Source organism: Brachyistius frenatus, unplaced genomic scaffold (assembly GCF_029030835.1).
Source record: "Brachyistius frenatus isolate BFR_SWC_R1_liver_20210118 unplaced genomic scaffold, ASM2903083v1 Contig_74, whole genome shotgun sequence".
NCBI lineage: Eukaryota > Metazoa > Chordata > Actinopteri > Embiotocidae > Brachyistius > Brachyistius frenatus.
The window spans coordinates 958,786-971,882 of record NW_027210673.1 but is presented as its reverse complement, the minus strand read 5'-3'; the positions used below and the strand labels follow the sequence as shown (position 1 = coordinate 971,882).

Genomic DNA, 13,097 nt, shown 5'->3' with positions numbered 1-13,097 from the left:
ACCATGACACACATGGGAGCAACTAATAATATCAATAACAGCTGCATTTTAACCACCTAAATGCTGACATAGCTTACTGATACACTTAGGTGGACCAGATGGGGACATTCCTGCTGTGACATGTTAGAAAGACCCGTTCCCTCCTTGTTCAGCAGTTGTTCCTCCTGTGCTCCCACCTTTTCACATCACCTGACCTCCGCTATCCCCTGAACACCTGCTCCCTTTATACAGCTCCCAGTACGCTACATATCTACAGTATATATCCCAGATCTTTCTATTGTGCTCCCACAGTGCTTTAACCTGTTTCCTTGAAGGAAGCTTTTAGATTTGTGTCTTCATGCTTTCATCCTGCTGCTCTGATCTGCTTCTTGGTGTCAGTCGAGAAATGTGAGTGAAAGAACAGCAAATCCTGTATGCAGAATATGAAGCACCAGCCACTGACAATTTTATTAAACAATTCTGCATTTTCCATTATTATAAATTAATCTAATCTGTTGAATTTTGGGAAAATGTTGTGTTTCTCATCATTTCTGCCACGTTGTGCAGTAACAAATACAACCCACCTGCAGCTGCAGGTACTTTATCGACCTTGAATGGATGAAACAGAGGACAAAACCAAATATTTCCAGCCCCATGTTTACATCTCCCCCATATGTTTCAAGTTTGTGTGAGTATTGTTGACATACTGAGAGCCATATCTGAGACCACCCTGTGATGATGTAATTATCCAAGACAGGATGTGCAGTAGAGGGGATCGTAGCCCAGGGGACTCTCCCTCCGTGCAGTAATGTAATCACCTGACTGAAGGCATCAGAGTGAGGTCTAACTACACTCTGTCTGAGAATACAATAAAAATGCTTTTACTTTTACTAAATCTATTTGAGCAAATTCTCCTGTGTACATCTTGCCACAGACAAGCAAACAACACTGCACCTTTATTTATATTCGTTTTTAGTGACAACTTACAAAAATAATCGGAACATAATACAACTCACAATATCAATACATACAATATAATGTAATGTATAATACAATATCAGTTTTGCACTGTGTAATGAGAGCATTTTTGAGGTTTTGATTTATCATATTATCTTTTTCAGTGTTATAGTCACTGTATGTACTAATGAGTCAGAATTAGGTCAGAATCCTGCATTCAAGCAGGCCCTGACCTGAATTATTGGTCCTTATTGAAACAACATTATTGTGCCATGTAAGCAATTGTTTTGAAATACTTGCATCTTAACCTACACATTGTTTTAGGAAGATTTTGCCTGACAAGCTTTGTGTTAATGTTGGAAATTTACATCTTCTTTAAAAGATTTGTTTTTAACAAGGCTCAAAGAAAGTTTCTGACAATAGTGATGGAGGGAAGATGAAGATGATGCAAATTGTTATGTTGATTAGATGCACCAAATATGACAATGTTCAAAAATGATTGCAGGTGTACTTATAAAAGCTACAACTTTAGATTATTAATGACTATATCTGACAAACAGCTGAATACACTGAAATAAAACAGGACTATTTTAGGAGCCTATTATTGGATGACAAATAATCTTGACCTATATTCAATTTCTGTTGTGAATCCTACTTCAAAAATGTGTCGTCAAAGACACCAATTAATAACAGTAGAACCTCTGCTTAAATATGTTTGTTGGAAAGCAGCCTCATGACTGTGCACTGACTTTGCTTGGAGAGACCAGGGGCCACGAAGGGCCCCTTTGACTTTAACAGGCAGTCTGTGCCTTTTAGGTGACGGTGGACTGTGTAACATGAGTCGTGATGAAAACTGCGCGCTGAACCCGGCTGCCAGTCCAGATGCTGCTCGCTAAAGAGAGAGGAGGTGCATGATGGATCCCGTCCCATTGCTGCTCATCATCGTCACATCTTTGCCATTTTGCTCGGCAGTCTACACCGGGCCCCTGCAGCCGGAGATCTCCAACGGCACTTTCCATCACTTCTTTGTCCCGGATGGAGACTACGAGGAGACAGAAGACCCCGAGCATTGCCAGATGCTTTTTAAATTCTCAGACGTGTATCCATGTGGAGCCTCCGAGGACAGCGACTCCGTGGTGCGGGACGACTTCGTCATCACTAAGCTACAGACGGAGGACGCGGCGCGGCTGCTCGAGAGCATCGGCCGAACCGTGGCGCACGACCTGGACGGAGAGGACAGCTACGGGAAGTTCCTCCAGAGGGAGGTTTCCCAGATCAGCGAGGCCTTCTCAAACGTGGACAAGTCCCTGCTGGAGCTCGAAGTGAAGTTTAAACAAAGTCAAGAAACTGAGCTGCGAGAGGAGCAACAGCTGAACGGCTATGTTGTGAAACAAGTGAGTGACATCCGGGGCGCTCTGAGGGAAACTACCGACATCTCCCAGGGACTTAAAGATAAATATGAGCTGCTGTCTCTCATCATCCGCAGCCATGGTACCAGACTGAGCCGCCTGAAGACTGAGTATCTTAATGTTGGCTCTTAGTGGGCTTAGAGCTGCTTAATCTGTGTATGAGTGCGTGTGTGTGTGTGTGTGTGTGTGTGAGAGAGAGAGAGAGAGAACCCTCCAGTTCATCAAACAACTGTAAAGTTCATTGTGGCTTATGAATACTCTTTCAAGCATTTGAAATACTCTTGACCTTTGGTTGTTCCCATTCTTTGGAGCTGTGTCACTGAGGGGAGCTTTTACAAAAATATCAACACATTCCTCTGAGTCAGGAGGGGAAAAGGAAATGTGAGTGTAAATTATGCCTGCAAGGAGCCCTCTGTGCCACCTCTGAAGAGCAACAGAGGAGAGTATGAAAATTGAAGCCTTCTTTGTGGATTTATTGTCTTTCAGATCAGTAAAAACAAACAGTGTATGTTGTACAATTTTAGGTTATTATAACTGATCAAATAAATATCCATTACATATTTGTCCCCCGCCGTCATGAATTTAATAACAAACTTCAGTTTACATGTCAGTTTTCTTTTTGTCCTGAGACACATGTACAATGTCATACAGTGTTGTATTGTAAAATCTTCTCCATCCTTTGAAGTTTGAGGCTTATATAAACAGTGAAAACCTTTGAATTCTTCCTTTTTCATACAGCAGTAAAAGTGACCGTCCTCCTCTGTCACGTCTCTATGTCACCCTGTTTGTTGTCGGCACTACACGTGGCAGACATGGCTGTCCCTTCAAGTGGCCCTGGCTAATTGTTGTCTGATGTCTGTCACTGCCGCCCACATCTGGAAATCATCTACTCCAGTACGAAATATGTTTGTTTGAAGGCAGATGCTCTCCTCACTATCTACTCTTCTGTCTGTCGAAATCTTTAGTGTTTATGTTTGAGAGAAAATGTGTTGAAATTCAGAGCTGTTTTGGGTGACGTCATTTTACAAAAAATACTCCTACAATTGACATGCAGCTTGTTTGTATCTCTATCAAATTGCTTCTGTTTTGCTCTTCAGCTGTGCTGAAATGCAACATCTTATTTCAGACAGCCTGTTTTTTTTTTTTACTTTGGCCTCCGAGGTCACCCACAGAAACCAATCTGTCAGGCTGTTTTAATTTGCAGTGCCTTGAATTCAATATTTTGAATGCCTTCAGTAGTAATATGTATATTTTCTGTCTTTAACTACAGTTTAAAACGCTCTTATTCCAGTCAACGTCTGTAAGAACCACAAAGTCACCACCATAAGCTTGCCCACTTTTTTACAGAGATAATGTCTCTGCAGATGTGAGGGAGCCAGATGGGCTGCCATGGGCTCAACTGGGTGTGATTTCCTCTGTCTGGTTTTCCTTACAGTCCAGCTTCCCCTGAGGGACCCCTTTTTAGAAACAGCTCTCTGTAGCTCAGCACAGTGCAGACCAACCCTGTCAAAAAGCCAGAGCTGCAGAGAAACCCTATATGTCTATACAGCTCTTAATTTCCAGGGGCACTGCACAGGGCTCGCAAGATTTGATTAAAATTTCCACTGTGTAAGTAAAGGTAGAGCGGGTCATGCAACCCATCATACTTAATTTGTCTTTTTTGGCTCAAATCACTCATTCCACCTATGGAAAAATATTTTTTTCTGCAGATTGGATTAAGGTCCCTGATGCTCAGAAGCACGAAGGCCTGAGGTTTGAGCATGCGGTTAGAGTATTCTGCTCGCTGACATATTTAAAGGACAAACAAAGAAAGGTCAGGAATGCAGACCCAAGTTGACCTGAGTACTCTGACCCCTCTCTGTGCTGAGCACACAGAGCCAAAGACAATCTATGCCTTTCTAGTGTTGTTGTTAGAAAGAGGAGCGCTGTGAAATACTATATCTGCTACTAACCCTACTGTTGTTATCACAGCGGTAAATATTACTTTTAACATACGTTTTTAAGAGCCCTCATTTGATATATATACAGAGACAGCTCTCAAGTACATCTAAATGAACCATCTCCATGACAACTGAGAAAACGCCTATTCAACAAAGCCTCCCTTCTGATGAAGACCATGAGATGTGGTTGAAAGCTCTGGAGCAAGAGCTAGAAAAGGCTTCTTGAGTTAAGATTAGATTGACAAACTGCACTTCTGAATGCCTAAAAAAAACCTTTCACATTTAAACCTAGAATCAATTTACAACTTTAAGTGATACTGTTGTAACAAAACAACATAGACACAGAGAATAACTCCAAACTTACTCTTTACTAGAGCAAAAACAATACTACAGAAAGTGTGGGCAAACTATTTACAAGAAAAAGCCCTGACTTTTAAACTTTACTTTAATACCCATAATGTACCCATTATGCTGAATGGCCTGTTTGGATTAATCTATAATAAAACATCATTATGTATTAATTGGTTATTGTTTGTATTAACCTTTAATCTGTAGCTATTACTAACAAAAATATTTGTAAAGATAAAGGTGGGTAAGTGGAAAATACAATGTTTGCCTCCAAAATGTAGTAAAGTTGAAGTATGACAGCATAAAATGAAAGTACTCCTCGTGAAGTAAAAATAACTCATAATTGTACTACTATCGGACATATGGTACTAGTCTCTTTGCAGAATGGGGTTTTACATGTAAACATACTTCGAGGTCATGAAATTGCACTTCCAGACTATAAACTTTCCAGGAGCCTGTGGAGTAATTAGACCACCTACAACAATAAATTACTTTTTAATGATGGGGGTACATACAATATGGGACATGTCAGACTTCTCCTTATTAACCACATATTGTTACCAGATAGCGTAACAATCCAAAAAGAGCCATTCTTCACAACGGGTTGTGAAGAATGAGAATACATTTTACTGCAAATATTTTTGTTTTGTGTACATATGACATCCATTGATTTTTCCAGGGTGGTATTAATAAAGAAAAATAACTTCTTGTCTTGACAGTGAATTACTGCTGCAACTTACCAAAATTTGAGTTTAACTATTTAATTTCAGATCATCTTCGGTTTGTCAGTAAGTGCAGATGATTTCTTTCACGATTTTAGCTGAATATAACTCAATAAAGATAATACATCTAATTTGAGCAATAGAATCCTTAAGAGGAGAGACAAAGGAGCAGAGAAGCCTCAGGGAATCGGTGAAGGCAGCATTTAAATTAGATGGCAGAAAGATTTAATTTCTATAAGCACCAGCAGATGTATTTTGTCAATGGAAAAAAAAACCTCTTTAATATAATCACATGCAAGTGTAAGTCTGTGCAGTTGTCAGCATGTTTAAAGTACGTGATCGGAGAGGTTTGTATGACATTACCTGGATTTCATATCTTATTTTATGCATCACTGATGTTTATAAAAGGAGATTTTATTTCACTTTAAAGACCAGCAGAAGATGACTTCACTTTTTGTGTTCTCTTTGTTTTGGATTGACTTATTTTATTTTTGTTTTGTCACTCAGTTGTGGTCACTGACTCATATTTTGGCCACAGACATTTGCACACTTAAGTGTTCAGAAGCGGTTACATAAAACTTAGGCCTGCAAACAGCTCCTCGTAACACCAGCAGAAATACATCGAGCCTCTATTTTAAATTGAAGTTGTAAAAGTTTGGACTCCGTTAGCAGGCCTCGCTATCTGCTGACATACCAGTGAACTTGTGGCATAACGTAAGATGACTGCAGAGACATTTTAATGTCTAATCAGAGTTATACAGGAGAAAAAAAGATAGTTTTGCATGGCTGTTTTATTTTTCAAAAATATTTCAATGGGGGTAAGACCTCAAGAACAACAAAACATTTCCCTCAAACACAGTTTGGTCTTAATGCTCATATTTTTCCTTGAATAAACACAAATGCATCTGCATACATACAATTAGAAAAGTACATGTACATGTCTTGTTCTGAATGGGTACATAATGATACACAGTTGCCCTTTGAAATGTGACAGTACACATCCATTGTTTGAGTTTCAATACAGATTTCAAAGTTGTGCTATTGATTTTCTGCCAGTGTTTCTTTTTCTGTGTTTTTCTTCTCAAGCTAGCAGATTTTACAGGAAGAATTATTATATTCTCTTCTTGAAGAGCAAGCAATGACACTGAACAGTTCATTCTCAAAGAGGGACAGATAAAAAGCACCAGAGGAACTGAAATCATCTTCAGTCAAATGTCACCCCTTTATCGTTTTCACGTGAGTGAGAAGCCAGTGTCCTGTGCTTTCTCTGTGCCAAGCTGTGTGAAGGCTCTCTGTGCTCTGAGTCCCTGGGTAAAACTGTCTCTGGAATGGGGCTCGTCACTGTTTCAGGATGAGACAGGTGTCTGTTAGATGTGTGGCGGCCTGTCACACACAGCCGTTCTCCTGTCTGGGCTTGTGCACTACAGGGGTTTGTGGAGGGTAGAGGGAAGGAGCGAGTGTGCACAGGAAACCAGCCAGCAACGTAAGGCCCAGTCCACCCCACGCACAAAACATGGACCAGCCATAACCATGACTGATGTCCTCTGGTATCCCAAACATGTAGCGAGGATAGCGCGACAATTCAAAGTTGATCCCAGCCACACATGTGCAAAGGGAGATTATGCAGCATGTCCCTGCCAGAGAGCAAGACCAAGTCAGACATGACAGCAACCCAATTTCATCTCCTCTGATGCATCATTACAGCACTCTCATTAACAAAGGCCACACTGCCCCTTTGTGGTGAGTCAGGGCAATGCTCTTTACGTAAAGTACATCTTACCTCCCATGAGGAAGAGAAGTCCGGCGACATACTGCATCAGATCATGCTCCTGACAGCAGCCCAGCACGCCTATGATCCAGCCGAACAGGATGATGGATATGGCCATGCCAATGAAACTGGCGGTCATCCTCTGGAGGTCTGCAAAGCGCACAACAGCAGTGACTGTGTTTGTTGGGAGCTATGCCTCGATTCTCTACATTAATTAATCAAATGAAAAAGAAAAAGCCTTTTGGCAACTCACGGAGCGCGTGCCACTCATCCTGCCTTATTGTCTTCGTCAGGTTGATTGGCAGATTTCTGGGGAGCACTGATGATGAGTAGTAGTATTTTATTGGTGTGCAGTGCGGAACCAATCCTGTGGATGTAAACAACACAAAGAGGATGTCTCACATTTGCACTGAGATCAGATGAAGAGGATATCACAAGGCTCTCTGCTGCCGCCCCCTCCCAAAAAAGAGAGAAGCACCCAACCCCCTTCCACCACCACCCACCCATCCACCCACACCGTTGTAGAGTAGCTTATTGTACGCATCTCGAGGCTTTTGTTACTACAGCTCACCCTTTTGTGCTGGAAAAAACAGCACGTCGATGGCATTGTAACAGTACTCCGTGTTGTGCTGCGTAGGCCTTGAGGGTCTGTGCGCAGCATCAGCACCTTGGATAGCGCATTGGTGCACAAAGTATTTACTGATAGCGCCTCACACACAAACACACACACGCAACAAAAATGTCCACAACAAACCTATTATAACACAAATTATAATTCCCCAAAAAACAAACCTTTAAAGATCAAATCCTCTATCTCCAAGTCAAATCCCCCTCGGTGGCACTTTCTCCACAATCCGGTGATGGTGGAGTTGAATTGCCGACTGCAGAGGGACTCCATGGCCGGGGCAGGAGGCAAGAGGTGCCGCTTAGCTCGCAGCAGCATTTCACCGCTGACACTGGAGCCCTTCCTCTCCACATTTTTCTCCTTTGGCAGCATGCGGAGTGGAAGGTTGTTGTTGGAGATGTAAATATAGCCGGGGTCGTTTCTTTTGTTGGAATAATTCTTGCAGCGTTCCCGGTGCCTCCTCGCGTCCGTCTCGTACCAGTTGTCAGTGCTGATCGCCACTGCTATCAGTCCCAAAGCGCAAAATGCCAAAAACAGCCCTGCCACGGTTAAAGTCCTCATCGCAGCCATGTTCCATGCGTATCTCGCCTCGGTGCCGTGATAATTCCACGGGACAGCAGGGCTCCGCTCCTGGCTGCTGCTGCTGTCAGTGTCTGAGGTGTGGAGCAAATACAGCAATACGTGGAAATCTGAATGGCGGAATAATCGCGGAAGACCTCATTTCTCTGATTTGCCAACCATCTCAGAGAAGAGCCAAAGGATAAAATAAATGTGGGCCTCGATGAGCTATTTTGGTTGTCTCTTCTATGCCTCTGAACTCAGTCTAGCCTAGATACTGGTCAGTCCAACATTTCTTTCCAGTAGATGGAGACAGAGCAAATATTTGAAAGCACCAACCCCAGACCTGCATTTACTGTAGATCATCGTCTGTAGGAAAAGATTGCCAGTTTACCAAAGTCATACAAAAGGAAGTGGCTTCCTTTGTTTCTTTCTTTTTGTTTTTTCACCATCTCTTCTATCTCAGCTGATGTTTAAAGTGATCTGATATCAAACACCAAATATGGTTTTCACTATTTTAAACCCCACAAAGGGCCCAATTTTTTTCTGTGGAGTACAGAAAACACTTCCATTAGCCAACAGATTACCTCTTGTAATTTTACATTGCAGTAGAGCCAAACATATCAAAAATATAGCAAAATACTCTTTGGTTCGTATAATTTTGAGAGAAGTCATGAAGCTGTATACATTGGTCTTGCAGTATCTTTGAATAAATATTAAGTTACAAGGGACACAATGAGTCCGTCCATTTCAATCATGTTTTCGTAGGTTTCAATCTCATGGTCAATACTTCCTCAATTGAAACCATGATGCCAAACTAAAAGAGGAACCAGCCCGATTCCAAACTTCGCTTTTAGTTTCAGCCCCCGCGTGCAGAGACTATAAAGAAATTCCTCCAAATCATGCTGGAGATTTGTTGTGATTGACGATAGGAAAGCAATTAAATCATATTTACCTGCAGACACAGGTTTAGGAAAGTCTGGTTTTCTTCTCAAGGAGTATTGAATTAAATAGCAATGACATTTTATGTAGGTTTTACAATGTGTTGCGGGTCAGAGTTAACGTTGCTCTGGTCCATTACGACATCACTTGAACTGATGGGGGGAGAGTTGAAGCACAGAAGGGCACACAATTCAATAACAACCCTCCACTCAATATGTCTGTTTTAACACTGGGACTATTTGCAAAAATATCTTGCAATGTTTTACCTGTTCAAAAAGCTCAAAAAGTACATAGATGCAACATCCTATTTAAAGGGAAACCTCCTTGGCACACAGGAAATGTGGGTGTATATATGTGACACTCGGCCATCAGGAACTAGCTGATCATATGAATTTGACAATCGGATGATATGAATGTAGACAGCTTGTTTCTCACTTTCAGTTCCCATTTGTCCGTTGAAGTCAGCGCTCAGCAACATTGCGTGTTTCTCTGAAGAAATAAGAAAAATTTTATCACGAGTTTCAACAGCCAAGAATCTCATGCTGTCTTGTTTACATGATGGACGGATATGTCATATCAGTGGTGAGTGCTACTGTTTTATTGTTTTTACAAAACAGATGAGGACACTCGTCTATGATCGTAGTTTGTGAGAGAATATTTGACTGTTTGTTATAGTTGACAATGTGTTTCTGTAAGACACATCCAGTTACAGTTCAAATTGATTCCTGTGACCATGGTGGAACTTTAGGACATCAGCGATTGATTTAATGATTATGTATATCTCAGACTAGTTTTGTTTGTGTTTTAATTAGGATATAAGTATTAAGTAAAACCCACCTCTATGGTCTGGTTTCTATTTATTTTTGCTGTTTTTATGTTCCTCTGAAAGCAATAAAAATTGTTTTATTTATTTTGCAGATTAAAAGTAGTTCAAGAGTTACAACTAAAGGTCATATTTGACCTCATTTTGGCAGGGCAAAGAGAAACATCTCACATCTATTTTTTTTTCTTCCCAAAGGCTTCAGAGGAAATGATTCCACATGAATCAGAGAGTTATCGACCTCCTGTAGAGCTGTACCCATACCTCAGTAGCGTGGGGGATCTTTATGAAGGTGAGAAGGTTTACCTGTCAAGATGACGGATCATTACACGGCCAGGGGCTTAAACTTGTGTCACTTTTCAGACCATAGATGGACCTTCCACTCTGAGCGGGTCCAGCCGTCAGACTTTGAGAATTCCACCGTGAATCACCTCACAGAGCTTCAGGCTGTGTCTCCTCAACAGCTGATACAACCCTACCGCTACAGCAGTGAGCCTCTGCCCCTTCACCTGGACCCTCCACTCGCTCCTCTCTCTGTGTCACCACAGGTAAGTTTACAATGGCACTGCAGAGTGAAAAGACACGACGTCATATGTGATTGGAAATACTGACATGTAAAGCATCCTGACAGGGAAATAATCAAAATTATTTCACCCTCCCTTTATGAACACTCCCAACCAAAACCACTAAAGAAGCAAGCGCTCCATAAATTTGATGGTGTCATTAGTATTTGACTTTAGTTCACTTCACCTGAAATTAAAATGTTATTACTGTTTTACTTCTGATTAATCAACCAGTTACTTTCTCTATCAATTCTTCGGCCTATTCAGTGCGAGAAAATTGTGACATTTTTTTTTTACGACGGTTAAAACCCAAGCCCAAGCAGCATCATACAGGAAAAATCAGCAAATGTTCCGAATTAAGTTTTTTCTTGGCATTTTGTTTTTTTAAATTAATAATCAGTTGTCAGACTTATTGGAAATTCATATCATTTTGTTGATGAACAAATCGATAAATCAACTAAAGTTAATCTACATAAATGTGGAGATATAGATGCACTGGAATTGAATACTGTTTCTTTAGAATCAACCTAAAGAAGCTGCCACCAAAATGAAAGCACACTATTTCAGGAATTACTTGGGGATTTAGAGCTTTTGTGATGTTTCAAAAAAATGCAATTTCATCTCCACAAAAGTATGATGTGGACAGTCTGGGATATTTTCTCTTAAATGTCATCTGCACCACGTGGTATGGCTGAGAATTGAATTGAATTCTATTTTGGCAGAGCAACTTCCTCTTTTAGTACAATGACACTGTTTAAACGAAAATGTCAGACGGTGGTTGATTGCAAAACAAAGAACAATTTGCAACTCTGTCACTCGCAAAAATGTGAGAAAAGTTTATTCTTGCAAGAAGGAGCAAATACCTGTACACTCAAAGAAAGGTGTCCAGCATTGCTCAAAGTCTCTCCTCCATAGTTCAGCTTATATACAGTGTGACAAACAGTTGACAGTCATCCCCACTTCTTCTGTATATCTGATTTTGTAGATAGTACTGAGTGAGGTCGTCGGTCACAAGATAAAGGTACAGAGACGTTGTAACTGAGACTATAGAACCATGTTTTGCAACGGATAAATGAGTACATCTTTTCTGAGACTATAGGAACTTGTGCCACAGATAGACCAACATCAAAAAACTTCAACTATGGCATGCTTTAACTTTTCCCTAAAGATCCCGTATTACACCCAATCCTTGTGCTACCAGTACCCGCTCTCACCTGGACATTACTACTCAGAGGAGGACCAGCAAGGAATCAGTCCCCCGCTAGAAGTGTCAGAGGGTGAGGATGAATTTGAAGACCACAACCACTCTTCCTTCAGAAAAGACACCCGTAAGTATTTCCAAATATTCTACTGTCTCACAAAAGTTCTCTTTACAAATATCCTATTTTCTTTTCTAGACAACAAGAAGAAGATTCGCCTGTACCAGTTTCTCCTGGACCTGTTGAGAAATGGTGACATGAGTGACAGCATCTGGTGGGTGGACCAGGACAAGGGCGTCTTCCAGTTCTCCACAAAACACAAAGAAGCTCTGGCAAGCCACTGGGGCCTTCAGAAAGGAAACCGCAAAAAAATGACCTACCAAAAAATGGCTCGAGCTCTGAGGAACTATGGTAAAACTGGAGAGATTATAAAAGTGAAGAAAAAACTCACCTACCAGTTCAGTGATGAAGTGCTGAGGAACCACTGCTTACGTCAGTGTCCTCACTGATGAGCGAACACAGGCTATCTTTCATCATGCTGAAATCACTAAACTTGCCAAAGTTGTGTCTGCTTGTAGATTTGCAATTTCTTTTTGTTTTTCTGCACTTATTTATTTGTATTGCCAGCATATGTCCCTTGTGGCATTTGATAACTTTATAAACTGCTTCATGTCAGACTCTTTTTAAATTTGTGTATTTTTGTACAAGAATTAGAAATGATTAAAGATCTGGAACAACTTTACATGACACATTTGTTCCTTCCTGAAAATGAATACATTTTATGTTGGGGTGGTTTTGTCAAATGACAAAAAATTTTTTAGCTGCAATATGGAAACATACTGGTTTTAGGCCATAAAATTGGTGAAAGGAAAAGCAACAGAACAGGCATATATGCAATACTGTCACACACACAAAGTAGGCAGTAGAGAGTTGAAGTCAGGAAGCAAATGATTGCATCACTGAAGTAAAAAAAGTCGACAATGCAGTTTATGCAATAAACTACAAAAAGCAGATAGTAAGGGTGTGTACAGACTTTGTACCTGTGAAGAGAAAGGCAACATGGCACAATCCTCATCACCAAATCTGCTGGGCTCAGTGGAGGCCAAGAAAGAGGACAAACCACAGAAACAGAAGTCAATCACACCATTCACACAGATGGAGAAGGTAAATCCTGCGATATATATAAATTCTAACAATACAAAAATAGTAACATGGCTGTAATAAGGTGAGACATGGCAGGCACAAACATTGTTATTTCATGCACTGC

The 13,097-nt window shown here is 40.8% G+C and overlaps 3 protein-coding genes across 3 annotated transcripts; 2 read left to right on the top strand and 1 right to left on the bottom strand.

The window, feature by feature from the left end:
* The first annotated feature begins 1,765 nt into the window (after positions 1-1,765).
* fibina (fin bud initiation factor a) lies at positions 1,766-5,341 on the top strand. Its single transcript, XM_069708222.1, has one exon. The coding sequence runs from the start codon at positions 1,848-1,850 to the stop codon at positions 2,475-2,477; it is 630 nt and encodes a 209-aa protein (XP_069564323.1). The 5' UTR covers positions 1,766-1,847; the 3' UTR covers positions 2,478-5,341.
* On the bottom strand, positions 5,113-8,602 carry tmem276a (transmembrane protein 276a). Its single transcript, XM_069708221.1, has 4 exons — positions 7,916-8,602; positions 7,377-7,490; positions 7,136-7,273; positions 5,113-6,989 (listed from the first exon to the last, which is right to left on the bottom strand). The coding sequence occupies exons 1-4, from the start codon at positions 8,316-8,318 to the stop codon at positions 6,742-6,744; spliced, it is 903 nt and encodes a 300-aa protein (XP_069564322.1). The 5' UTR covers positions 8,319-8,602; the 3' UTR covers positions 5,113-6,741.
* A 919-nt stretch (positions 8,603-9,521) lies between these two features.
* Positions 9,522-12,568, top strand: spi1a (Spi-1 proto-oncogene a). The gene is made up of 5 exons (XM_069708211.1): positions 9,522-9,830; positions 10,267-10,360; positions 10,432-10,616; positions 11,800-11,959; positions 12,029-12,568. Exons 1-5 carry the CDS (start codon positions 9,804-9,806, stop codon positions 12,337-12,339), a joined length of 777 nt encoding a protein of 258 aa, XP_069564312.1. The 5' UTR covers positions 9,522-9,803; the 3' UTR covers positions 12,340-12,568.
* The last annotated feature ends 529 nt before the right edge of the window (positions 12,569-13,097 follow it).

What these genes read in the sequence shown, in the direction of transcription:
- fibina (XM_069708222.1), top strand. Translation starts at nt 1,848, where the DNA reads ATGATGGATCCCGTCCCATTGCTGCTCATCATCGTCACATCTTTGCCA.
- tmem276a (XM_069708221.1), bottom strand. Translation starts at nt 8,318, where the DNA reads ATGGCTGCGATGAGGACTTTAACCGTGGCAGGGCTGTTTTTGGCATTT. An exon ending in AGAGGATTTGATCTTTAAAG is followed by an intron (nt 7,491 to 7,915) that starts GTTTGTTTTTTG and finishes TTACATCCACAG; the next exon opens with GATTGGTTCCGCACTGCACA. An exon ending in ACTTCTCTTCCTCATGGGAG is followed by an intron (nt 6,990 to 7,135) that starts GTAAGATGTACT and finishes GCTCTCTGGCAG; the next exon opens with GGACATGCTGCATAATCTCC.
- spi1a (XM_069708211.1), top strand. Translation starts at nt 9,804, where the DNA reads ATGATGGACGGATATGTCATATCAGTG. An exon ending in CGTGGGGGATCTTTATGAAG is followed by an intron (nt 10,361 to 10,431) that starts GTGAGAAGGTTT and finishes GTCACTTTTCAG; the next exon opens with ACCATAGATGGACCTTCCAC. An exon ending in TTCCTTCAGAAAAGACACCC is followed by an intron (nt 11,960 to 12,028) that starts GTAAGTATTTCC and finishes TTTCTTTTCTAG; the next exon opens with ACAACAAGAAGAAGATTCGC.